Source organism: Leptopilina heterotoma, unplaced genomic scaffold, assembly GCF_015476425.1.
Source record: "Leptopilina heterotoma isolate Lh14 unplaced genomic scaffold, ASM1547642v1 Lhet_152, whole genome shotgun sequence".
Taxonomy (NCBI): Eukaryota; Metazoa; Arthropoda; class Insecta; order Hymenoptera; family Figitidae; genus Leptopilina; species Leptopilina heterotoma.
The window spans coordinates 373,067-398,688 of NW_025110868.1; the positions used below are offsets into that span (position 1 = coordinate 373,067).

General features: G+C 27.1%; 3 protein-coding genes across 3 annotated transcripts in view; 1 reads left to right on the top strand and 2 right to left on the bottom strand.

Annotated features, from left to right (window-relative positions):
* LOC122498627 overlaps positions 1-16,494 on the top strand; it is a 19,605-nt gene extending 3,111 nt beyond the window's left edge. Inside the window, exons 2-6 of the mRNA XM_043606446.1 lie at positions 4,165-4,561; positions 6,992-7,162; positions 9,576-9,676; positions 15,830-16,162; positions 16,282-16,494. Of these exons, the coding sequence (XP_043462381.1) occupies positions 7,087-7,162; positions 9,576-9,676; positions 15,830-16,018 (366 nt within the window). The 5' untranslated portion in view covers positions 4,165-4,561; positions 6,992-7,086 and the 3' untranslated portion in view covers positions 16,019-16,162; positions 16,282-16,494. The remainder of the gene's footprint in view (positions 1-4,164; positions 4,562-6,991; positions 7,163-9,575; positions 9,677-15,829; positions 16,163-16,281) is intronic.
* LOC122498621 (actin, clone 205-like) lies at positions 1,010-7,450 on the bottom strand. The gene is made up of 3 exons (XM_043606441.1): positions 7,298-7,450; positions 3,208-3,358; positions 1,010-2,254 (listed from the first exon to the last, which is right to left on the bottom strand). The coding sequence occupies exons 2-3, from the start codon at positions 3,331-3,333 to the stop codon at positions 1,250-1,252; spliced, it is 1,131 nt and encodes a 376-aa protein (XP_043462376.1). The 5' UTR covers positions 3,334-3,358; positions 7,298-7,450; the 3' UTR covers positions 1,010-1,249.
* Positions 12,157-16,645, bottom strand: LOC122498620 (actin, muscle-like). Its single transcript, XM_043606440.1, has 3 exons — positions 16,501-16,645; positions 14,252-14,402; positions 12,157-13,241 (listed from the first exon to the last, which is right to left on the bottom strand). Exons 2-3 carry the CDS (start codon positions 14,375-14,377, stop codon positions 12,237-12,239), a joined length of 1,131 nt encoding a protein of 376 aa, XP_043462375.1. The 5' UTR covers positions 14,378-14,402; positions 16,501-16,645; the 3' UTR covers positions 12,157-12,236.
* Between the last annotated feature and the right edge of the window lie 8,977 nt (positions 16,646-25,622).

Consider the following 25,622-nt stretch of genomic DNA (forward strand, 5'->3'; position numbering starts at 1 on the left):
TTTTTGTTGTTTAAAGGTGATCAATTTTTTTCCGTCAATTTTGAGTATTTAAAATCATATATAGTTTTTAAATTAAATTATATACTAGGTAAACTTCGAAAAATTAAGAAACAATTAATTAGTTTATATTTTTTTAAATAAAAATCGAAATTTTAGCAAAAAAATTAAATTTAAATCTCTTTTCTCATTATTTTGATTACTTTTCTCTGATGAATTTTTTATTGGTTTTTTTCCTAAGAGTTTGGTTCTGATCTCTTTAAAATCGCACGGATTTTAAAAATTTTTAATTTTTTCCAAAAGTAAATTTTCAAAAGTTGTCAAAAATAGATTTTTTTTATATTCTAATACAGTGGAACCTCGGTTAACTAAATCCTCTATAATCAAAACATTTTAACTTAAACCCAAAATATCCTTTTTTCCAGTATTATATTAATTTTAAATATATTAAATTATATTAAAAGTCTCATAAAGATAAAGAAATTTTATTGGCTATCTTCTAATTTTTTATGTAATTATACCTCAAAAAGAAGATAAATGACATTCAATACTTAGAAAAATCATTTACCCATAAGTATTATAAATTTTTACTGGAGAATATTTGCAACTTGTATTATTCGAACCAGTTTTTGTCTCAATTAATTCTTATAATCGTGGTTCCACTGCAGTTAATTAATTTAGTACTAATTTTTTTTTAAATAAATAAATAAATTTATAAATAAATAAATTTTGATCTTAAATAATGTAACTGAAAAAAAATGCCGCACCTTAATAAATTAACTATCGAAAGATTGAAATCGAAAGATTGAAATTTTAACGGTTCCTCCCCTTGAGCGAAAGATCTTTTTTAAAATTGCTAAAATTGTTTACTTGACATCAAAACCAAAAAAATTGACTGTGAAACTCGTGAGTATTTTAATAAGAGATATTGAGTACCACTCATTTTTTTTTTTGCCCTCATGTAAAAATGTATAGGGTTTATCAAAATGAAAGATTATGAATTAAACCGCTGTAAGAATATAAGATTATATTTATTCCATAGTTGTAAACTTATATACAAAAGATGACGTTTCTGTTTGAATGACGACCATTGTCAGCAAACTCGCGACTAAGTACAAAAGAGTAATAGTAATTAAAGTAGCTGACTGGGCGGCGCGGTAATGTGTGGTACTTCGAAAGAAAAGTGTAAATAATAATAATAATAATATTAATAATAATAATAATAATAATAAAATGTATTGAGATAAACTGCTTAGAAGCACTTGCGGTGGACGATTCCTGGACCTGATTCGTCGTATTCTTGTTTGGAGATCCACATCTGTTGGAAGGTGGACAGGGAGGCGAGGATGGAGCCACCGATCCAGACGGAGTACTTCCTTTCTGGGGGAGCGATGATCTTGATTTTGATGGTTGATGGGGCGAGGGCGGTGATTTCCTTCTGCATACGATCGGCGATACCTGGGTACATGGTGGTGCCTCCGGAGAGGACGTTGTTGGCGTACAAGTCCTTACGGATGTCGACGTCGCACTTCATGATGGAGTTGTAGACGGTCTCGTGGATGCCGCAGGATTCCATTCCCAGGAACGAGGGTTGGAAGAGGGCCTCGGGGCAGCGGAAGCGCTCGTTGCCGATGGTGATGACCTGGCCGTCGGGAAGCTCGTAGCTCTTCTCGAGGGAGGTGCTGGCGGCGGCGGTCGCCATCTCCTGCTCGAAGTCGAGGGCGACGTAGCAGAGCTTCTCCTTGATGTCGCGCACGATTTCCCGCTCGGCGGTGGTGGTGAAGGAGTAGCCGCGCTCGGTGAGGATCTTCATGAGGTAGTCGGTGAGATCGCGGCCGGCCAAGTCGAGACGGAGGATGGCGTGGGGCAGGGCGTAGCCCTCGTAGATGGGCACGGTGTGGGAAACACCGTCGCCGGAGTCGAGGACGATTCCGGTGGTGCGACCGGAGGCGTAGAGCGAGAGCACGGCCTGGATGGCGACGTACATGGCCGGGCTGTTGAAGGTCTCGAACATGATCTGCGTCATCTTCTCCCTGTTGGCTTTGGGGTTGAGCGGCGCCTCGGTCAACAGGACCGGGTGCTCCTCGGGGGCGACTCGCAATTCGTTGTAGAAGGTGTGATGCCAGATCTTCTCCATGTCGTCCCAGTTGGTGATGATTCCGTGCTCGATGGGGTACTTCAGGGTGAGGATACCTCTCTTGCTCTGGGCCTCGTCGCCCACGTAGCTGTCCTTTTGTCCCATGCCGACCATCACACCCTGGGGAAAGAAAAATCACAATATTTTCATCCTTTCGGTTCCTGCTTTTACTTTCTTCTAATATTCGGACTTTGTTTCAGATTTCTCTGCCTCTTGAAATTGAGGAGTCAATATTTCCAAACGGTTCATAACAAAGTTTATTGAAATCAAAAGTGTCTGGATAAAAAATGTCTCGAATCGTCAAAGTCTCAGTGGAAATTAAGTTTGCACAGGAAAGACAAATCAGGGAAGTCAAGGAAAGTAAAATTATTCAGGAGAATCAGGGAAAATTCAAAGAATTTTACGAAAAATACTAGAAAAATTTTAAGATCGAAAAAGTCCAGATAAAAAATGTCTAGAATTGTCCAAGTCAGGATAAAGTAATTCCTCGAATAATCAACGTCTGGATAAAAAATTTCTCGAATTATGAATTCTGGATAAAAAAAAATGTCTCGATTCGTCAAAGTCTAGATAAAAAATGCCTCGAATTATCAAAGTCTGAATAAGAAAATTTCTTGAATCGTTAAAAGTCTAGATAAAAAATGGCTAAAATAGTCCGAGTCCAAAAATAAAAAATGTCTAGAATTATCAAAGTCCAGGTAAAAAACTATCGAATTATCCAGGGAAAAAATTTCTGTGCTTCAGTTGAACTACTTTTTATGCAAATATTGTACTCTTGGTTTGGGTTTAAGATACAAATTTTATCCTGTTTTACTAAAGTACAAAAGTACAGGAGTAAAAAAAGTACAAAATACAGGAATAAAATATAAGGTACAAAATTAAGAAGTAGAAAATGTAAAAAAATATAAGAGTACAAAAGTAAAAGAGTAAAAAAGTACAAGAGTACAAAAGTAAAAGATTAAAAAAGTACAAGAGTACATAAGTAAAAGAGTAAAAAAGTACAAAATTTGATTCACCGAATTTTTTTCCCTGTGGATTTTGCTGAAAAAAAAGTTTGAAAATATTCAACAAACCTGATGTCTTGGGCGACCGACGATGGATGGGAAGACGGCACGTGGTGCATCGTCTCCGGCGAAACCGGCCTTGCACATACCGGATCCATTGTCTACGACAAGAGCTGCAACTTCGTCGTCACACATTTTGGTTTCGCTGTCTTTCTACTTTCTGAAAATTAATAGAAATTGATTTAACTAGAAAATAATTTTTAGAGAACAATAATTCTTCTCTTGTTTTCTTTGACTTTTTAGAATGTTTGTTATTTTTGTTGTTGTTGTCATTGTTGATCAACAGTCTAAAGAAGCAATTTGTTAGAATAGTGATTCGTGGGAAAAGAATTTACTTTCGCCCCGGAATGAATACTCTTTTTTTTATTAGAAAGGAATGATTTCCATATATGGAAATTTTTGTGCTTAGAGTTTAAAATAGCTATTAGGAATTTTTGGCTCATCTGCTATCCTTTTCAATGAATCACTCTTGTTTCGCAAATAATCATGTGACGCGTCGATTGGATAATTCTTCTCATGAACTAAATACTAATTAATTTCGCAGCAGTGGTAACATTAACTTGCAACCTCCAATTTTATTATACCACCCCAATTTTTGTATAACAAATTTTGTATATGTATAACAATTTTTTATTTTCCTATATCCAAAATCTACGCATTTCTCAAGACATTTCTGAATTTTCCTATTTATTTATTTCTTATTTATTTTTTAATTTTCTTATTTAATAATAAAGATTCTTGAATATTATTTTTTTAAAATTAGAATTTATTATTTTGAAAAAAGGAAAAAAATTATAAATTTAATATTTGCTCTGCAAAAGAAATGATAATTTGAAAAAAGGAAAAAATGAAGAGAAAGAAAACGATTGACATAGAATTACAAAAAAATTTTTGAATTAAAAATTGTCAAAGTTTGAAAAGTTGAAAAAAAATATATCTAACTTTTTTTTCTAATCAATGTTTCAGATTCGCGTGCCAGAAATGACCCAGTTGCCTATAAAACGATAGGCAATCAAGGAGCAGCGGACTAAGGAGAGAGAGAGAGAGAGAGAGCCACGGCGTCGCGACGCTATTTTCAGCCAAGCACGCTAACTTTAGACGAACGACGGACGCTCCCTATAAGTTCAAGAGTCGTTTATGGACCCCGACGCGTTCGTCAGCATCCGAAGAAAATACACGCGTGCCAAGATTATGTGATTCTTACAAGAAAAACGTAATCGCGGAAACCGGCCAAAGACCTTTTTGACAAATTTCCATTCTTCGAGGATAATTTTTTCGAAAAAAAAACCTATCATATTTCTTCAATTGAAGAAAAATGTGGGGAAAAAAATTGAAAATTTGATTCTTGGATAATTATTATCACGTGCGTAAGAGTTTTTCTTTATCTTCTTCTTCTTCATCTTCTTTCTCGCAGGGGGTTCTATATTTATAGAGACCGTCACGTTTAGGGAGGCATGACCTTATAAAGCCTCGTTGAGATATTTTTAGCTCTCGTGAAAACTTCCAAGTCCATTCAGACCTTCGGCTTTGTTAATTATTCCAAATTTAGAATTTTTCCTTTACTCTGAAATATTTCGTCGACGAAAGACTTTTTATTCAAAAATTTTTCTTTTTTCTTTAAATTTTAATTTTGGAAAATTAATTTAGGGGAAATTTTTTTAAATCTTGAATCATCTGGAAAATAATTTATTTTGAGAAAAATTGAAAGGAATTATTTTCATACAAAAAACTTTGGTGATTTTATATTTTTTTTACTTTCTTATTTTTGGCACTAAAAATAGTTTAGAATTTTGTTCTTATTTTTCAAGTGAAAATTTTTTGAAATCTTTAAAAAGAAATTAAAAAATTTCCCTAATTTTTAATGTTCTTCTTTGGAAATTTTTCCTTTCACTTCTTATCTCTTTATTGAGTATTTATTTATTTTTCATTTTAATTAAAAGTAATTTTTATTTCTATTTACTTGTCATCTCAATAAAAAATATTTTTAACTTTCTTAATCATAAACCTTTCCCTTCTTTTTTTATTTCTTTATTTTTCATTTTAATAAAAAATATTTTTAACTTTCTTAATCATAAAGTGTTCCTTTCTTTTTTATTTCTTTATTTTTCCTCTTTAATAAAAAAATTTCTTTTAAATTTTTCCCTTCATTTTTATTTCTATATTTATTAAGTATTGATTTAATTTCCATTTCAATAAAAAATGAATAAAAAATTTTGTAGAAAAATGTTAAAGAAATTTGCAGAATTTGGATTTGAAAATAATTTTGAAATTTGATATATTGTTATTTTTGTATATATATATAGTTATTGGAAAGTAGACTTTAGAAAAAAAAGATGATTCAAGATTTGGATTTCCTTCAAAACATAAAGTCACTCACGCGATCGTGAACTTGGATATTTTTCAAAATGGCACTTTGCCATATTCTGATAAACAGAGCACTGTTTACTGATATCGAATTTGAAATGTGGAACATATCAATTAAGAAAATGCAAACAACAGAAAACAAACAAGTTTATATTTTTGTATTCATCGATTTTAACTTTTTTTTTGAATTTCTCTCTTCAGTGTTAAATTTTTAGCAAATTTTTCTTTAAACTCAGGAACAATTTATAAAAGTGATTCTTGAATGAAATAATTATGTTACATTATTTTTCTTATTATTATAATTATTAAAATTATTATAATTATTATGATTATTATTTTTACTTTTGTTATTATTATAAAAACTATATCAATTTTATTAATTTTATTATTAACTTAATATTACAAATTAAATTAATTTAAAAAATTAATTAAATAATTAAAGAAAAATACAAAATTCGATATCAGTATCAAAATATTTTCTATTTTACTAAATTTATCTATAATTAAATTTACAATTTACAAAGCGATTTTCAATTTTTATTTTTATTCATTGATAAAATGTAGTAATTTGAATCTTTACTTTTAATTTTTTTTTAATTTCTGCTTTATATACTTTAAATTTTAAGGACTTTGAATAATTTCATTTATTTTACTTTCAAAGACATTTATTTTTACTTTTAAAGATTATTTTTCAAATAATTCGAAGGAAAACAGTTTCTATAAAATTTAAGAAAATTAATGAAAAATAACTTAATTTCAATTGAACTTTTTTTAAAAACAATTTCTCTTAAAATTGAAATTCTTTTGAAAAATTTGTAAACTTCTGTTAAACTTTTAATTTTAATTTGGAAGACTTGGAATAATTTCTTTTTTTGTCTGAAGCCATTTAGAATTTTTATGTTTATACTGAAATATTTAATTTTTCAAATTATTTAAAGGGAAATATTTTTTATACAATTTTCATTTAGAACAAAATGTTAATTTTGTTCTAAATGCAAATTGTATAAAAAATATTTTTGAAAATTGTATAAAAAATATTTTATACAAGAAAGAAAAAACAACGAAGAAATAATTGAATGGAACTTTTTTTAAAAGAATTTCTCTTAATATTAAAATTGTTCAAATCACCAAAGACGGAAAATTTTAAATTCTGTTCTTTTACTCAAAAAATAAATTGATTGACTCAAAAGCTTCTTGGAGAGAAAGAATTTCCCTTAAAATGAAAATTCTATTAAAATCAGAAAAGATGGAATTTTTTTTTAAATGTTTCTTTTTCTCCAGAAAGCTTTTGAGTAAATCAGTTAATTAACTCAAAAGTTTCTTGGAGAAAACAAATTTCCCTTAAATCAAAAAATTCTATTAGAATCAGAGAAGTTGGGAAATTTTTGAAATTTAATTTAATTAATTTAATTAATTTTATTTTACTCAGGAAAGAAAGTGATTGACGAGAAAGCTTCTTGAAGGAAGAGGAATAATGAAGAAGAATGACGAAGAAATATTTGATAATCACGAGCACACTGAATAATGAAGAAATTCACTATCGCGTTCACCACCGAACCGGAAGTTGGACGAAGCACAGAAAATTTTGGTTTGTCAAAAGGTAAACCGCACAATTATATATTTTTTTTTTCTTTTGTTGTACTAATCCCAGAATTTTGTAATCGGAAGTTAGATTAGAAAATTGTCGAAAGAAATTTTTTTTTTGTTTTCTTGAAGAGGAAGTGGAAGTACGTACCGTGCACGGGACAGAGTGTAGTGGCGTCTGTGCCGAAGAAGCGTCGCGACGTCGAATATATGCTCTCGTTTATACGCCCCCGCATTTTTGGACAATGGTTCCTGCCCAACAGGCACGAAAAAGGCTTGCTTCCCGAGGCGTCGCGACGCTCTCCGAACTAGGCGGCACACCAGGCTTCTTCTCCAAACAGAACGCAAAAATATGTCAGATTTCATCCCCCAAAGTCGTGTTCATAAAGCTGTGAGAATTCTCTCTTTTTCGATAATGTACAGACAAAAATTTTCCCAATTTGGAAGAATTTTTCATTTTATCAGGCTTTGAATAGTAGAAAGTTTTGGAAGTTTTGAAACTATTCCTAAAAAAAACAGCGACTTTTTCCGACTATTTTCATAAAAGGCGATTTTTTCTCGACTCTTTTGAAGAAAAAGACGATTTTTCTGGACTCATTTCCAAAAAATGGGACTTTGTCGACTTTTCTTTCAAATATTGCAACAAAATTCCAATTTTTCGGTGTATAATGCAACGTATTTTGATTTTTATAGTCTGCCAAATTACTATAGTCAAAAATTAATTAACTAAAATTCAAAAATAGTTCTTGAATATTTTTTTTTAAATAATTAATTTTTTGGAATATTTAATTAAAAAGTTTTTAAATAATTTCAATTTTGGGAAATTATGTTAAAAAGAATTATTCTTTTCCTGTACTTTAGTAGAATTTTTGAAAATCAAATTTTGGAGAAATTGTAAATTTTGAAAATATTGAAATATTAATTTGAATTATGATATAAATTAAATATTGATTTAAATATTATTAATAATAAAATTAAATATTATACAATTGTTTTCGAATTTTTGGTACATTTGATTAAGAAATTTTTAAAGAATTCTAATTTTGGAAAATTTTATTAAAAAGTTATTGATTTTTTTCCTAAATTTCATTAAAATTTTTGAAATACAAATTTTCGAGAATTTCAATTGTAAATTTTGAAAATATTCAAATATTAATTTGAATTATGATATAAATTAAATATGAAATATTATAAAATTGTTTTTGAATCATTTATTAAAATTTTAAGAAATAATTAAATTCTTATGAAAAATTTTATAGAAATATTTGAAAATAATGAAATTTTTTTGAGAAATTCAATTAAAATTGTTTTGAAAATAATTGAATTCTTGTAAAGAATTTTACTGTTTATAAAATTAATTGAATTCTTGCGCAAAATTGTACTATTTATAAAAATAATTGAATTCATTCGAGGAATTCAATTAAAATTGTTTTGAAAACATTTGAATTCTTGCAAAGAATTGCACTATTTATAAAATTAATTGAATTCTTGCGAAAAAATTATATTAAAAATTTGTTCGCTTTCAATATTTCTGGATTCTGAAACTAAATTTCAGAAAACTTCCTTTTTTTTTAATTAAAAAATGGAAAATTAGGATTTGTTTGTAATTTTTTCAATTACATTTCCATTCAATTCTCTAAATTCTCTAATTTTTTATTTGAAATCGGAATTTCAAATTTTAAAATTACAAAAAGGGAAAAATGAAAGAAAGAAAAAAATATTCCTTTTTGCATATTTTCTATTTTATCATTTTTTTCAAATTCGTTTAGTTGTTTATTTTTGTATTCCGTTTATTTTCTATTTTGAAATATGGTGGTTAAGTCATTTTTTGGAATTACTTCTTAAAGAGCAAAATTCCCTTTGATCTTTTAAAGAATTTGAAACGTCATTCAAGCCTCGTTTCGTAAAAATGATCTTCCGCTGTAAAATTATTTTTTTTCTTCCTGTTTAAGACGTACGATTTTAACACGAAACTGTTTGTCTTAAGGAAATCATTACTTCCTCTATTTATATTCATAATTTCTCACTAACTTTACGATTCTACTTTTAATGCATTCAAATTGTCCAATCAACTTAATTAGACCAGAGTTCTTTTTTACGATTCGTTTCGAATTATTATTATTACTGCAATTATACTTGAAAATTCCAAAATCTTTTCGAATTATTATTATTGATGCAATTATATTTGAAAATTCAAAAATCCTGAATTATACGATTTGTTTCGAATTATTATTATTAAACTGCAATTATATTTGAAAATTGCAAAATTATTACATCAAAAAAAACTTTTCAATTGATTTTTTTTTCTCTGTCAAAAATTTCAAAAAAGATGCAAAAGGACATTTTTTAGTTTCTGAAATAAAAATTCGAATCAAATATAAAATATGAAAATTTACAATACTAATAATTAAATTTTCATTCTTTTTCAGATCGACTGCCACTGGTGAAAAATTGGGAAATGAACGTTTATTTATTTTCAAGACGAGACTGCTTTTCAAAGTCAAAGGAAAATTTTTCAACATACAAAAAGGCGAGTGATAAAAGAATAATTTATTTTTCATATATCGATTGTTTGGCCTTGATACCTAATTTCTAAATTCTAAATTTATCATAAGGGAGAGTTCCAATTCACGCGCTACCATGCAAGGAAGGATGTGTTGTGTGATTCCCTCTCGTCTCGTGTGAAATTCGTTTCGAAACAGGTGGACGTATTCAAGACGATAACGAAAGATTTTTCTTCGCTCGTGAAATATTTCAATACGTCACCCGCGAAGAGTGTTCAAAAAAAAAAGAAAGAAGAAGAATCCCACGTAGAGATTGACATGATCGTTTACAAACAAAAATAACTTGCATCTGAATTTATTTTGAAGTTGATTCTTCTCTTCTTCTTTCTTATTTCTTTAAAAGACGATCTTCCATCTTCTTCTTCTTCTTCTTTAACTGCGCTCTTATATCCAGTCTGAGATATTTTCAAACCATGCTCCAGATTCTTTAATTTCATTAGTATTTTCTTCTTAATGAAATTCTAAAGGAGCGAAGCTGTTTCAAAGGGTTGAATATTCTTCCAAGATTTTTTTTAGATATTTCCTATTTCTTCGTGTAGTTAAATTCTTTTGAAAATTGACGCTTTGCCAAATTAAAATTATACATTCTCTTTTAGTTATACTTTCTACACTGATTTTTTAAATCTATATTGAAATTTATTTTGTTTATTTCACGTTTTCGAAAATTTGTTTATTAATTTTCTTTATTCTCAAAAATTATTTCATTACTACTCCATTAACTATTACTAATATTATTATTATTCTTAATTATACTTATACAAATAATAATAATTATTGTTTAAATAATTTTACGTCCATTGCTGCTACTTGTTGTTCTCAGCAAAGTAGAATTCTCAAGCTTTAAGACAAAAAGTATAAAAATAATTTCTTTAAATAAATTCAAACAAATTGAGAATAAAATATATTTTTAAATGCGAGAGGAAAGAAAAGTATACATTGTTATGCAAGATGATTTCGAGTAGACAATTTATTTATTGATAAAGACCAGGTGATAATATCGCTTGCTATATTTGGTTATTATCTTGAATATTAATCTTTGACGAAAAGTGGATCACAAAGAGTGTGATTATATTTATAAAAACAGAGTTTACATAATATTGTTTTTTACCTTTTTTTTATTCTTTTAATCATTCGAATTTTATTCACATAATATCATTTATAATCTTTGACACGTAACTAACGCCTTTTTTAAAAATAATACCATTAATGATAAAAAAATTTAACTTCCAATCTTGAAATACCATACAATGACAATTTTATGAAGAAATTTTCTTTTTTCTTTCTTTTCTCAATTTTAAAATCGAAAATTGTAGATTACTTATAGTATTATGAATTATTTATTTGTTTTTATATTGTATTTTATTTATTATTTTGTTTATTTTATTTTGTGTATATTGTAATATAATAAGAATATTAAATATTTATGATATTATGATGAATATTTATGAATATTAAATTTAAATTCATAGACGAATAGACATTGGTTCCAAAAAGATTAAAAAATAACGAATTTCCCCAAATGTTGTCTCTTGTATGTTGTCTCTCTTCAATTTCTTCTTCGAAATTAATTCACTATTTCTTTATTAAGTTTTTATTTACTTTCCTAATTTTACTAAACTTTAAAAAAAAAATACCAAAGTTGAAAGGTACTAAAAATTTAACTGCTTTTATTTATTCAGCAAATTAATAATAAAATAATAATAATAATAATAAATTTTTGCAGAAATGAAAGAATAAAATTTAAGGCAGAGGATTAAGAATAAGAGAGTGAGAAATAAAGAAAGGCACAAAAAATATGTGAGATAATGTATATTCTTTGACTTTGGCATTGTATAACAATATAATAATATATAATATTTACAAAATAAATTAAATTATAGATATATATTGTACGTGAATACCGGTGTTTACGGTTCGCTGATGTGAGACTAGATTACACATTAACTTAGACACAGACGCGATATACAGTTATTTTCTAGATATCATAAATAATCTTTGAGGAGTCGGCCGGATCTCTAGCGCGACAGTAAAAAAAAACAAAGCATTGCACCACCAGGATGCTGCGTGGCTCTCTCATAGACATTCGGAACTGTTTTTCCAAAAAACAAATTTCTTCCAACTCTTTCAAGTGTCCGAGATGTCCTTTTCGAAGTAAATAGAAGCGACCCTGGACACATCCATACAAAAAAAACAAAAAGAATTTCTCATTTTGTAATCTTCAGGTTCTTCTCTTTATTTCCTCGAAAACGAATGTCTCATGGAGCTACGCAACGTCTGGTGGTTGCACTGTACGAAGAGCCCTCCGTTTTTATTATTTCGTTGACAAAAAAAAAGCCCTTCGGGGGATAAAGTGAACATACGAGCATGAACGATGATTATACGATGAGGAAAGTCGCCATCCTAGCCAATGGGTTAGGAGAACAATAACGATTCGACATTCTGATGATGGAGAGTCGAAGAATTTTGATTTTGATTTTAATCCACTTGGAGATGTTCTGTTTAGGTGGATTTGATTTAGGGAGGAATTTAGAAGCATTTGCGGTGGACGATTCCTGGACCTGATTCGTCGTATTCTTGTTTGGAGATCCACATCTGTTGGAAGGTGGACAGGGAGGCGAGGATGGAGCCACCGATCCAGACGGAGTACTTCCTTTCTGGGGGAGCGATGATCTTGATTTTGATGGTTGATGGGGCGAGGGCGGTGATTTCCTTCTGCATACGATCGGCGATACCTGGGTACATGGTGGTGCCTCCGGAGAGGACGTTGTTGGCGTACAAGTCCTTACGGATGTCGACGTCGCACTTCATGATGGAGTTGTAGACGGTCTCGTGGATGCCGCAGGATTCCATTCCCAGGAACGAGGGTTGGAAGAGGGCCTCGGGGCAGCGGAAGCGCTCGTTGCCGATGGTGATGACCTGGCCGTCGGGAAGCTCGTAGCTCTTCTCGAGGGAGGTGCTGGCGGCGGCGGTCGCCATCTCCTGCTCGAAGTCGAGGGCGACGTAGCAGAGCTTCTCCTTGATGTCGCGCACGATTTCCCGCTCGGCGGTGGTGGTGAAGGAGTAGCCGCGCTCGGTGAGGATCTTCATGAGGTAGTCGGTGAGATCGCGGCCGGCCAAGTCGAGACGGAGGATGGCGTGGGGCAGGGCGTAGCCCTCGTAGATGGGCACGGTGTGGGAAACACCGTCGCCGGAGTCGAGGACGATTCCGGTGGTGCGACCGGAGGCGTAGAGCGAGAGCACGGCCTGGATGGCGACGTACATGGCCGGGCTGTTGAAGGTCTCGAACATGATCTGCGTCATCTTCTCCCTGTTGGCTTTGGGGTTGAGCGGCGCCTCGGTCAACAGGACCGGGTGCTCCTCGGGGGCGACTCGCAATTCGTTGTAGAAGGTGTGATGCCAGATCTTCTCCATGTCGTCCCAGTTGGTGATGATTCCGTGCTCGATGGGGTACTTCAGGGTGAGGATACCTCTCTTGCTCTGGGCCTCGTCGCCCACGTAGCTGTCCTTTTGTCCCATGCCGACCATCACACCCTGGGGAAAGAAAAATCACAATATTTTCATCCTTTCGGTTCCTGCTTTTACTTTCTTCTAATATTCGGACTTTGTTTCAGATTTCTCTGCCTCTTGAAATTGAGGAGTCAATATTTCCAAACGGTTCATAACAAAGTTTATTGAAATCAAAAGTGTCTGGATAAAAAATGTCTCGAATCGTCAAAGTCTCAGTGGAAATTAAGTTTGCACAGGAAAGACAAATCAGGGAAGTCAAGGAAAGTAAAATTATTCAGGAGAATCAGGGAAAATTCAAAGAATTTTACGAAAAATACTAGAAAAATTTTAAGATCGAAAAAGTCCAGATAAAAAATGTCTAGAATTGTCCAAGTCAGGATAAAGTAATTCCTCGAATAATCAACGTCTGGATAAAAAATTTCTCGAATTATGAATTCTGGATAAAAAAAAATGTCTCGATTCGTCAAAGTCTAGATAAAAAAATGCCTCGAATTATCAAAGTCTGAATAAGAAAATTTCTTGAATCGTTAAAAGTCTAGATAAAAAATGACTAAAATAGTCCGAGTCCAAAAATAAAAAATGTCTAGAATTATCAAAGTCCAGGTAAAAAACTATCGAATTATCCAGGGAAAAAATTTCTGTGCTTCAGTTGAACTACTTTTTTTGCAAATATTGTACTTTTGGTTTGGGTTTAAGAGACAAATTTTATCCTGTTTTACTAAAGTACAAAAGTACAGGAGTAAAAAAAGTACAAAATACAGGAATAAAATATAAGGTACAAAATTAAGAAGTAAAAAAAGTAAAAAAGTACAAGAGTACAAAAGTAAAAGAGTAAAAAAGTACAAGAGTACAAAAGTAAAAGAGTAAAAAAGTACAAGAGTACATAAGTAAAAGAGTAAAAAAGTACAAGAGTACAAAAGTAAAAGATTAAAAAAGTACAAGAGTACATAAGTAAAAAAGTACAAAATTTGATGCACCGAATTTTTTTCCCTGTGGATTTTGCTGAAAAAAAAGTTTGAAAATATTCAACAAACCTGATGTCTTGGGCGACCGACGATGGATGGGAAGACGGCACGTGGTGCATCGTCTCCTGCGAAACCGGCCTTGCACATACCGGATCCATTGTCTACGACTAGAGCGGCTACGTCGTCGTCACACATTTTGAATAACTTTTAGTTACGATTTCTGAAATCAAAGAAATATTTCCCTAAATTTAAGATTAAAAATTTTTTTTGTAAGTTTACAAATTTGTTTATAGAATTTTACAGAAACGTCTTTCCAAACAGAATTTAAATTCGCACTCGTAAACTTGATACTTTTATTCTTTTAGAAATTTTTGTAAATTTACCACTTTCAAAGTAGGTACTAAGTAAACTCAACTACTATTTAGTGTAAACTTGTTTATTTAGTGCCTATTTAAAAAAAAATTTGTGAAACTGACACAATATAAGTATTAAGTTCACAGGAGAGAATTTAATTTCGCTGTTTACACGTTTCCATAAAATTCTATAACAAAACTGTAAACGAACGGGAAATTATTTTTAATAAAGGTATTTTAGTGGAGGATTTTTTGCTGGATTATTTTATTGGAAATTTCGTTTAGAGGATTGAAAGGTTTTTTTCGGAACAAATCGAAGTCCTAAATTTCTTTGCTTCTATTTGTAAAACTTTCGACAATTATTTCTTGGGTAGATATTATTTATAGATCAGAAAAAAGTATTCTAGAACAGTAGAGAACACTATTTGAAATTTCTTTTCGATTCTTTCGTTTCTTCTGATTCATAGAAAGTGAGCGATTATTTTTGGATTCTCGTCAAATGATATAATATCTCGTGCTATGAAAACTGTATCGTCAGCCTTGACAATTTCGTCTTTAGTTAGATTTACGTCACTTGATCTCTTTTTCAGTGTGTAGAAGACACTTGTATTTCCTCTTTTTCGTAAATATTTTGAAAAACTATTTTTAGTTTGCTACTCCCATTCATTTTTAAATGGATAGTTTTTACGTTCTCGTTTTCTATATATGAGCATGCATGAGGAAGAAGAGAAGAAGTTTTAATTCTCAAACTACTGGAATAGTTTTTTTTGCAATTTGAGGATTATTAATCGCAATTGATCTTTAAATTGCAATTGATCTTCTAATCTTTAAATGAAAACAATGATCAAATTTTTTTAAATATCAAAATATGTTCTACTTCTTAAGAATATAAATGATTTTTCCGATTCTATAGAAAAAATGTTATTTCTGATTCTGACATTTACTTTTTAATAATATTTAAATGAAATTATTTTCTTTATTTTACAAATCAAATTTATTCTCCTCTGTGTATGAATAATTTTTTTATTTAAGCATTTTTTTTTACTAAGCGAGATTTTTGACTTGATATTGAAAACAATTTTTTTCGTATAAGAAAAGAAGAATTATTTCTTCAATTAAATGTTTTTATTATATTTTTAATTTTTTAAACTTTTCTAACTTTTTTTAAAATTATTTCAATTTTTAACTATTTAATTTAATTTTTTTCTAACTGTTTTTAAATTTTCTAACTTTTAAGAAATGAAAATACAATTATTACTCGAACAGTGAAAATAAAAATTCTCTTTTTTTCCAGAAGGAAATTCCACTTCTCTATTTGGATACGTTTTCGTCCCTCTCGGCATCCAAGGAAAGAAGTACAATTTCTTCGCTCTTGGAAAGAAGAGATTCAAATTTCCAGCTTTTGAGTCTTTCTTCTTCCTCTGAATCGTTTCAATGGCAAGAGACGTTTATGTCAATTGATCGGAATAATTATTCACATTGATGATCACTATCCAGTTTCAAGAAAGGAATCCACTGAGTTTCACTAGGTTTATCTTCCGTAAGGGTGGATTAAAACCCCAGGATCACAACACCTCGATAAAAAAGCAGTTGATCAAATCCTCAAGTAATCGCTCCCATTCCATAAGTAAATCACAATTTATTATATTTATATATTAATTTTTTTATATATTTCTTCACTATTTAATAATAATCACAGTTAGTAGTTTTGGTATCACTAATTCCGACACTTTTTTCTTTTTTCAGGTTCGAGTTTTCACTTCGATTCAAATCAAAATTGGAGATTTGAATTCAAATTCAAATTTTGAATTCAAATTCAATTTTTAATTCAAATTCAATTTTAATTTAAAATTCAAGTTTCAAATTTTTGAATTGGAAGAAAAGTGATGAAGATGATGATGTTTGAGGAAGAAGAAAGAGGAGATTCACTGGGTGAAAAATAATGAAGAGGAGTTTGGTACTAACCGAGAGAATGAGTAGTGAATTGACGGGCGACTGCGGAGCGGCTGAGGGTCGGAGGCGTCGCGACGCCAGATATAATGTCCGCTGAAGTGCTCGACGTTACCCAAGATGGGCACGCGAGACGCTCCAGGGCTGGCCAACGGCTCATCCCACGCAGGGGTCCCACGCGCCGGTCACCATGAACCAGGAAAACGCATCCAAAACATTTGAGAATCTATCAATGGACAAATGAACTGGGGCAAAAGCGGCATTATCACCCGGGTAAGAGGACGTTTTTGGTCGGCCCTGGCTATATTTTTCGAGGGCGTCGAGAAAGAGAGAGAGAGTAAGAGAGTAAGATTAACGAAACTATGCGTCGATATTCCCTCCTCGTATCTCCTCCAAATCTCTATCCCAAAATTGAGCAGTCTCCTATTCTGGCCTCTTCTTCTTCTCCTCTCCTCTTGCCCAGCTTCCTTTCTTCTTGTTTTGCTTACTTTTTCGCTTCTTCTCTTCTTTTTCTCCTTTTTTTGTCTACTCCCCCAAAGCTAGATTAGATAATTTAGCTTTGAGATAATTTAGCATACTCTGAGCGAGCAGTCCAAATTCGGACATAAGGCTTTTTCTGTTCCCCTCGCTAGGAGCCTTTTGCTATTAATTTGATTTTGGGAAATTAGATTTTTTGATTTTGTTATAAATAAACTGACCTAGTACTTTTTTGACGATATATTAATATTTAATAAATCGAGTAATAATAATTAGAGAGACTATTTTTCTGATTATTCAGTGCGAGGATCAAGATTAAAAATTAAAAAAAAAATTTTCCACCTTTTTGAAATTTTTTTTCAAAAATGATTGAAAGAAATTATGTAAGGGAATGATTTAAAGATGATTTTTTAAAAGCAAATGTATTTAAAAGTAATGTTTTGAAAATTATTATTTTTAAGAAAATTATTTGAAGAAATTATTTAATTATATTTATAGTAATTTTTTGAAAGGAAATCAATGGTCAGTAAATATTCAAAACCTTTTTGGATTTTTTTCTTTTTTAAATTTGACAGATTTTAAAATACAACTGTAATTTTGTAGAAAATGTTTTTTGTATCTACAAAAAAATTTCCAAATGAAAAACTATTTTTACCATTTTTGAAACATTTAAAAGAAAATTCATTAAAAATTCTAAAAAATACCATTGTTATTCAATTTTTTATATGGAAATTCACTTGTTCATTTTTCCAATTTCAAATCATAATTTTATCATCTAATTTTTCTATATTTTATATTTTTTATTTTAAAAAAAGGAATTATGATTTAAAATTAGTTAGGAAAGTAAAGAAGTGAATTTCCATATAAAAAAATTGAATAAAAATAATTTTTAGAATTTTCAACCTAAAAACAATGTTTTTAAAAAAAAAAAATGCTTAAAAAATTATAAAAATCAGTTTTTCATTCGTTAATTTTTTTGTAGATACAAAAACATATTCTTTACAAATTTATAAATGGACTTTGAAATCTATAAAATTTTGAAGAAAAATAAATACGTAAAATTGGTCAGAACGTTTTCTATCGGATTTTGTTTTCTGACCATTGATTTCCTCTCAAAAAATTACTACAAAAATAATTTTTTGGAAAAAAGTCTTCCTTTAAGGAATGAAAATTTTCATAAACTAATTAATAATAATATAAGTTATAATGAAATTAATACTTAATAATTTTAATAATAATTTTTAAAATAACAATTTCCTAAAAGATTAATCAATTTTTCACCCCAATTTGAAATTTTAGTTTAAAAACAATTTTTTAAAGATTTTATTTCAAAGAATTGTTTAAAAATAATTATTTACGGAATAAAATTTCCTAAATAATTAATAATAATATAAATAATAAATTCCTGGTAAATTAATTAATTTTTCACCATTCTGAAATATTTTTTTAGAAATTAATTTTCAAAGATGTTATTTAGAGATTATTTTTTTTTTAGAAATCATTTAAAAATGATTTTTTAAGGAATGAAAATTTCCTGAATAGTGACAAATAATTTTACTCTTAATTAATTTTTCACCATTCTAAAATATTCTGTTAAAAATCATTTTTTAACGAAAATATTTAAAAGAAATGTTTTAAAGAAATGTTATTTAAAAAATTATTTAAAAATGATTTGTTTAAAAAATTATTTCAAAGAAATTATTTTAAAAAGGAATTTTGAAAGAAATTATTTAAAAATGATTTTATAAAGAAATAAAAATTTCCCAAACAGTAAAAAATAATTTAACTCTTAATTAATTTTGCACCATTTTGAAATATTCTTTTAAAAATGATTTTTTATAGAAAATGTATAAAGAATTGTTTTTAAAATGATTTTTTAAAGAAAATATTGAATTGATTTAAAAACTATTTTTTAAAGAATTAAAATTTCCCTAACAGTGAAAAATACTTTTACTCTTAATAGCAAACAATTGATTTCATTAGTTTTTCTATTTTTCCCTTGTATTTTTACTCCAAATTCAAAAATTATTTTTTGCTTAATTCTTTTTTTATTTTTTTGTAAAACGTTTTTGCAAGTTGGAATTTATTTTTTTTTCCTTTTCAAATTCATTTTTTGAATTTGTATTCTATTTCTTCCAAATGTGTTAAAATTCTGCCATTTACTTTTTCCATTTTCCATTCTTTGTTTAATTTTTTCGAAAATTTCTCTATAAACTTTTCTCTATTTTTTCGAAATTAGAATACAGGTCACTTTAATAATTTTTAGAAAACTATCTAGGAAACGTAAAGGTTAATTGCCAAAAAGTATTTCGGTAGATTTTATTTTTAAAATACTGGTTCTGTTATGAGTTTTTATATTGATGCCTTGAAAATAAAATCCGGAAGATTTTCTAACAATATAACGAAGATTTTTCAATACAGAATATTTTCTTCTTTCTGTATTTTTGTTCCATTTTCACATTTTGAAATTCTTCCGCAACTTGTTTGTTGGTAAATTTTTAACTTTTATAATTTTTATTTTTTAATCGTATTTTATAAAATATTTGGAATAAAAAATAATAAAAAAAAACCTCCAAGTAATATTTTTATTAAAGCGAATCAGCAAATTAAGCATTCAAAAAAATATAAAAAATATTAAAATATTAAAACATTAAAAAACATTCAAAAATATGTAAAAATAGGATAATAATATAAAAAAATTCAAAAATAAATAAATTTTGAAATAAGTGAAGTAGTTAATAAGTTAACTAATAAATAAGCAAACGAGAAATAATTAAATAAAAAAGAGAAAATTAGTGAATTATGGAAAAAATATTTTTTTCTCCATTTTTTACTACATTTACGCATTTTATTTCTATATTAATATTAATACCGTATTTTTATACATCAATGTGAAAAAAAATTGAAAAACAACAATCTTGAGATTATCATAAAACTCAAAACCAGTTCCACATTCTTTAAATAACTTTCCAAAATACACCAAAATAGAAACTTGTCAAATTAGAAAATATTTTGTTGTTGACTAGCTACAAAAAAAAATTGATAAAAGAAAAATAAAAAAATGACACTAAATTCATACTGTTTCTTTTTTCTCGTTGTAGGTTCAAGGATGATAAAAAAGAATATAGATAGACGACGGATATCAATGGAGGAAGAAAAAAAAATCCAAGCCAATTAACGAGTGTCAATAAAATTCTTCTTTATAATCAAAGCCCAAGGATCAAAAGGAAACCGAATTCTCGTAAAATTTCGTGTCTAGGTCTGCACTTAGCATTGAATTATCACGATAAAAATTTTGTTTTTACTGCAATGGGAAAGTTTTCATATACAAGATGTGGACTATTAAAGTTTCAAGGTGAGGAACTGAGAAGCGAAACAATTAGATGATGGTCAAGCATCGGCGACAACCTTCTCTTTAAGTTATCACACTCGTTTTGAATATGATTTTCGTGATTTTTTCGTTTTGCCCTTTTTTTGGCGAATTTGAAAATTATAAGTCGGATTAAGAAAGAATTTAAATCTTTTTTCGTTTTATTTTATTATTTTTTTTTACTTTATCATATTATTTGTTATTTATTTTGTTTTACTTTATTATTTACTTTTTTAATTTATTTAAAAAGTTAAATTTATCAGGAAATTTTAAAAGAAAAGTTCTGAAAAAATATTCAAGTTCATGAGAAAATTTTAAATTTTTTCTATTTTTGTAACAATAATTGAACTTTACAGAATTGAAATGGAATTTATTTTAAATAATTGAATTTTAGTAAAATTCTTCTGAACAGTTCAATTATTTTCATAAATAATACAATTCTTCGCAGGAATTCTATTATTTTCATGGAATTCAATTATTTTTACAAATTTTTGGTAAAATTTTCTGGAAAATTCAATTATTTTCAAAAAATTTGATGTAACTATGAAATTATTCAATTTCTTTTAATATAATTTTGATAGAATTTTTAAAAATAAATTTAATTATTTTCCAAAATTTAAAGAAAATTTTTCGCAAAAATTCAATTATTATTTTTTTAAATATTAAAATTATTCTCAAGAATACAATATTATTTTCATAAATAATAAAATACTTCGCGGGAATTTAATTATTTTTATAAATAATACAATTCTTCGCAGGAATTAATTTATTTTTAAGAAAATAATTAAATTCTTAACAGAAATTCAATTAATTTGTTGAATACTTTAATAAAGTTCTTCACAAGAATTCAATTATTTTGCGAAAAATTTAAATAAGATTATTTGTAACTATTTTTATGAAATTCTTCGCATGAATTTAATTATGTTCTTAAATAATTATATTCTTCACATAAATTTAATTATTTTCAATAAAATTTAAATTTTCTTAAATTAATTCAATTTTTTTAAACATTTTAATTAAATTCTTCGCAAGAATTCAATTATTTTTAAATTTTTTAATAAACTTCTTTATAATAATTCTGTTAGTTTTAACACAATTTCAATTAAATTCACACAAAAAATGAATTCAATTATTTTTAAAAATTTTAATAAAAAACTCTTCGAAACATTTCATTTATTTTCATTTAAATAAAAAGTACTTCGAAGGAATTGAATTATTTTTAATTAATTTTTATAAAATTCCATATAAGAATTGAATTATTTTCAATACAATTTTAATTCAATTCTTCGAAAAAATTTGCAAGAATTTAATTATTTAAAAAAAATTTTATAAAATTCTTTATAAAAATTCAATTATTCAGAATGCAATTTCAATTATTTTCAATACAATTTTAATAAAAATTTTCGAAAGAATTCAATTAGTTTTTAATAATTTTTAATAAAATTCTGTATAAGAATTGAATTATTCATTCATATAATAAAATTCTTTCCTATAATTCAATTATTTTCAATACAATTTTAATAAAAATTCTCAATAGAATTTAATTATTTTTAACAATTTTTATAAAATTCTTTATATAAGAATTCAATTATTTTTAATGGAATTTCGATTAAATTTTGTCGAAAGAATTTAATTATTTTCGCGAAAATTTTCATAAAATTCTTCAAAACAAATTATTTTAAAAAATTTTAATAAAATTCAATGCAAAAATAGAATTATTTCGCAGATTCAAAATTTTAAAAAGTTACAAAAACTACAAAAAGTAATTTCAAAATGAATGTGAAAAGGTATTGAAAATATTCTTTCAAAATAGAAAAATGTTCACAAATTAACGCGAAATTGTGGAAAATAAATTAAGTTCTAAATTTCTTTTTGCAAAAAAAAATAAGACTCTTTCTTTCAAAATAATGACGAATTTCTTAGTCTGAATATTGTCACTTTCTGTCAAAAGATGTGAAAGATGAGTTTTGTTTTTTTTCTGGCCGAAATTTTTCTAAAAGTACAATATTATTTAAAAACACTTAAAAATTAATTAGAATTAAAATTAAAATTTCAAGTTGAGGGAAATTAAAATAATTGTTAATATGCAATGCAGAAATAAAGTGTAATTTCTTGGTCAACGGCAAGGACATTATTTTGAGGAAACAGAAGTGAAATTAATACTAGACTCACGTACAATTTAAAGGACGTGACGTAAAACTACAAAAAGATATAAAAATATATTTATGTCAATTTGCATTTAATGTCAGTCTATTATTTATCTACTTATACAATATTTTCTTTATTTTTTATATCTACTTTTTTTTAAATTAATTTGTTTCGTTTTAATTACAAAGAAATACTTCAATTCGATTTTTTTAAAATTGTTTAGTTTCATGTTATTCATTTTATTTAGGAAAAAATACTTCAATCAGATTTGATTATTTTTTCCATAATTATTCAGTTTTATTTTATTAACAAAAAAATCAGATTTTGTAGTCTTTAAAATTTTTTGACTAGTAGTAAAATATTAGAAAATAAGTGAATATAAGAGTATAGATAAACATTTTTCTTTTTATCGATATTTATATTATTATCATAATAATTGTGTTATTTTTTGAAACTTTTTCTTATTGATGATATTTTGATGATAAGAAATTAATCAAATGATTAAGTTTTTTTATTGTACTTTTCTTGTTTTTTGATAATAATCATTTTAGAAACGATGAGAAAGGACGAGGAATAATTAACTGATTTTAGAATCCAAAAATAAATTCAGCTTTTTAAAAAGCTGAAATTAATGTTTTTTTTTGAAATTGTAATTTTCTGTACGTGTTTGAATTGAAAAATTCAATTTTTTTCCTTATGTATAAATTTGATAACATGATTTTTCTTTGTCTAGGAATTAACGAATTGGCAATAAGAAGGACCATATTTGGAGTTTATTACGTGCTCGTGGTTCCAAATTTACTCGCCCTGAAGGAGTAGGAGACGGCGAATCATCTCTCGCTCTCATTCGTCTTATTATAAACTGCTCTCCAACCGAGCTTCTTAAAAGGTCTGAAATACATAAAAAATGACTAATTATAATTATTTCCCATTTTTTTTCTTTTTTTTTTAATTTCAAATAGTTCAGAATTATTAGCAGTAGGTACATGATTTTTTTCCGTTTCAAATATATAGGAAAATAATTCTTCTTTTTTTTCTCTTCAGAGAATTACAGTCAAATTCAATGAAATAAAATTAAAGTAAACTAAAATTAAATTATATATTTAAAATATGTTTTTTCTTTCTTTTCTCGCAAAAAAAAAAATAACAAATTAGCATTTTGTAAGAAAATTATGCAAACTTTTTTTTTATCAATTGAAATTAGGTATTAAATTCCATTATTAAAAAAAAAATTGTAATAAAATTCTTCATACGAATTCAATTATAGGTAGTCATAAATAATAATAGAATTCTTCACGAGAATTCAATTATTTTACTGAATTTTCATAAAATTCTAGTCAAAAATTCTATTATTTTTGAAAAATTTTAACTTAAATTCTTTAGAAGAAAAAAATTGGATAAAATACTTTGAAAAATTGACTAATTTTGAAAATTATTCAATTCTATGCAGAAATTCAATAATTCTTTTAAATTTTGATAAAATTCTTTATGAGAATTATTTTCAAAACAATTTTAATTAAAATTCGTCTCAAAAATTTTAATAAAAATCTTCGCAAGAATTCAATTGTATTTATAAATAATAAAGTTCTTCGGAAGAATTCAATTATTTCACAGAATTTTAATAAAATTCTATTATTTTTGAAAAATTTTAACTTGAATTCTTTAGAAGAAAAAAACTGAATAATTTTAGAAATTATTCAATTCTCTAAAGAAATTCAATAATTTTGTAAAACTTTAATAAAATTCTTTATGAGAATTAAATTATTTTCAATACAATTTTAATTAAAATTCTTCGCGAAAATTCAATTATTTTTAATATAAAGTTTAGTAAAATTCAATTATTTTTAAAAATTTTAAGTGAATTCTTCGACGGAATTCAATTATTTTCAAATTTTTTGACAAAATTCTTCACAAGAATTCAATGATCTTCAAAATATTTTTTAAAATTGGAAACATTTATAATGAAAAATTATTGAAAATGTTAGGAAATAAATAGAACAATTTTTGCACAATTTCTATTTCTAATGACAATTTTTTTACAAAATTCTATTTTATTTTTGGAAAAAAGAAAATTATTTGCACTATTTTTTCTCAATTACAATTTTTTCGAATTTTTTGAAAACAAAATTTCAAGTTTTTTTTTTAGAAACTTATTTATTTATTAAAAAATATAAATAAATAATTTCCAATTAAAGTTAAAATTAATTTTCTCTATCATATTTCCAAATTTGTTTATTTTCTTTTCTATTTAACTATTTCATTTCAAAATCGCAATTTCTTTACGCTTTTTTTATTATAATTCAAAATTTTGCCTATATTTTATTAATTAATATTTGTCATCCAATTTACATATTTTAAAATTAATAATCTATTTGTAATTAAACGTAATTTCATAAAACCGGAAAATCAAGATGCCAAAAAAATTTTGCTGTTACAAATTTTTAATTCTATTTGAAGAAGTTTAAAAATGATAATGCAATATCAATTCAGGAAATAAAACGTAATAGTAAACAAAAAAATGTTGCGAATTTTCCTTTATTACGGAATATTTTTTCCAAATTCCGTCATTAGAATTAACTTTATTAAAGTCTGTGGTTTTTCATTCTGTCCGTTCGCAGTATGAAGTTAGTTGTTAGTTATCATTTGCGAATTATTATCATGATTTTTTTGTTTGTTTATATTTTTCGTGATGTTTTGACATTTCCGATGTTATGTTATGCGGTAGTGCGGGTGTTTTTAAAAAACGTTAAATTGTGACAAGAATTATTGTGTTTGAAAAATCGTGGAAAAATATCTGGTATCAGGCGAGAGGTTACCGTTTTCAGTGGAAAAAAAACTGTAGATTGGTAAATTCTAATTATTAATTAAAATTTTCTTCTTAATTAAATCATTTATATTATTTCATTTTATTTTGTTAAATAAAAATCTCAAAATAACTTAAAAACAAATTTTATTCGTATATCTTATTATTATTATTATTATTTTTTTTTATTTATAATTATAATTGATAATATTTATTGTATTTTGATTTATTATTATTATTGAAAATTTTATGCATTTTTAAAATCTAAAAAAACTGAAATATCGAATTGTCAATAAAAGTTGTATTATTTTCAATTTTCAACGATTATTAATTTTAATT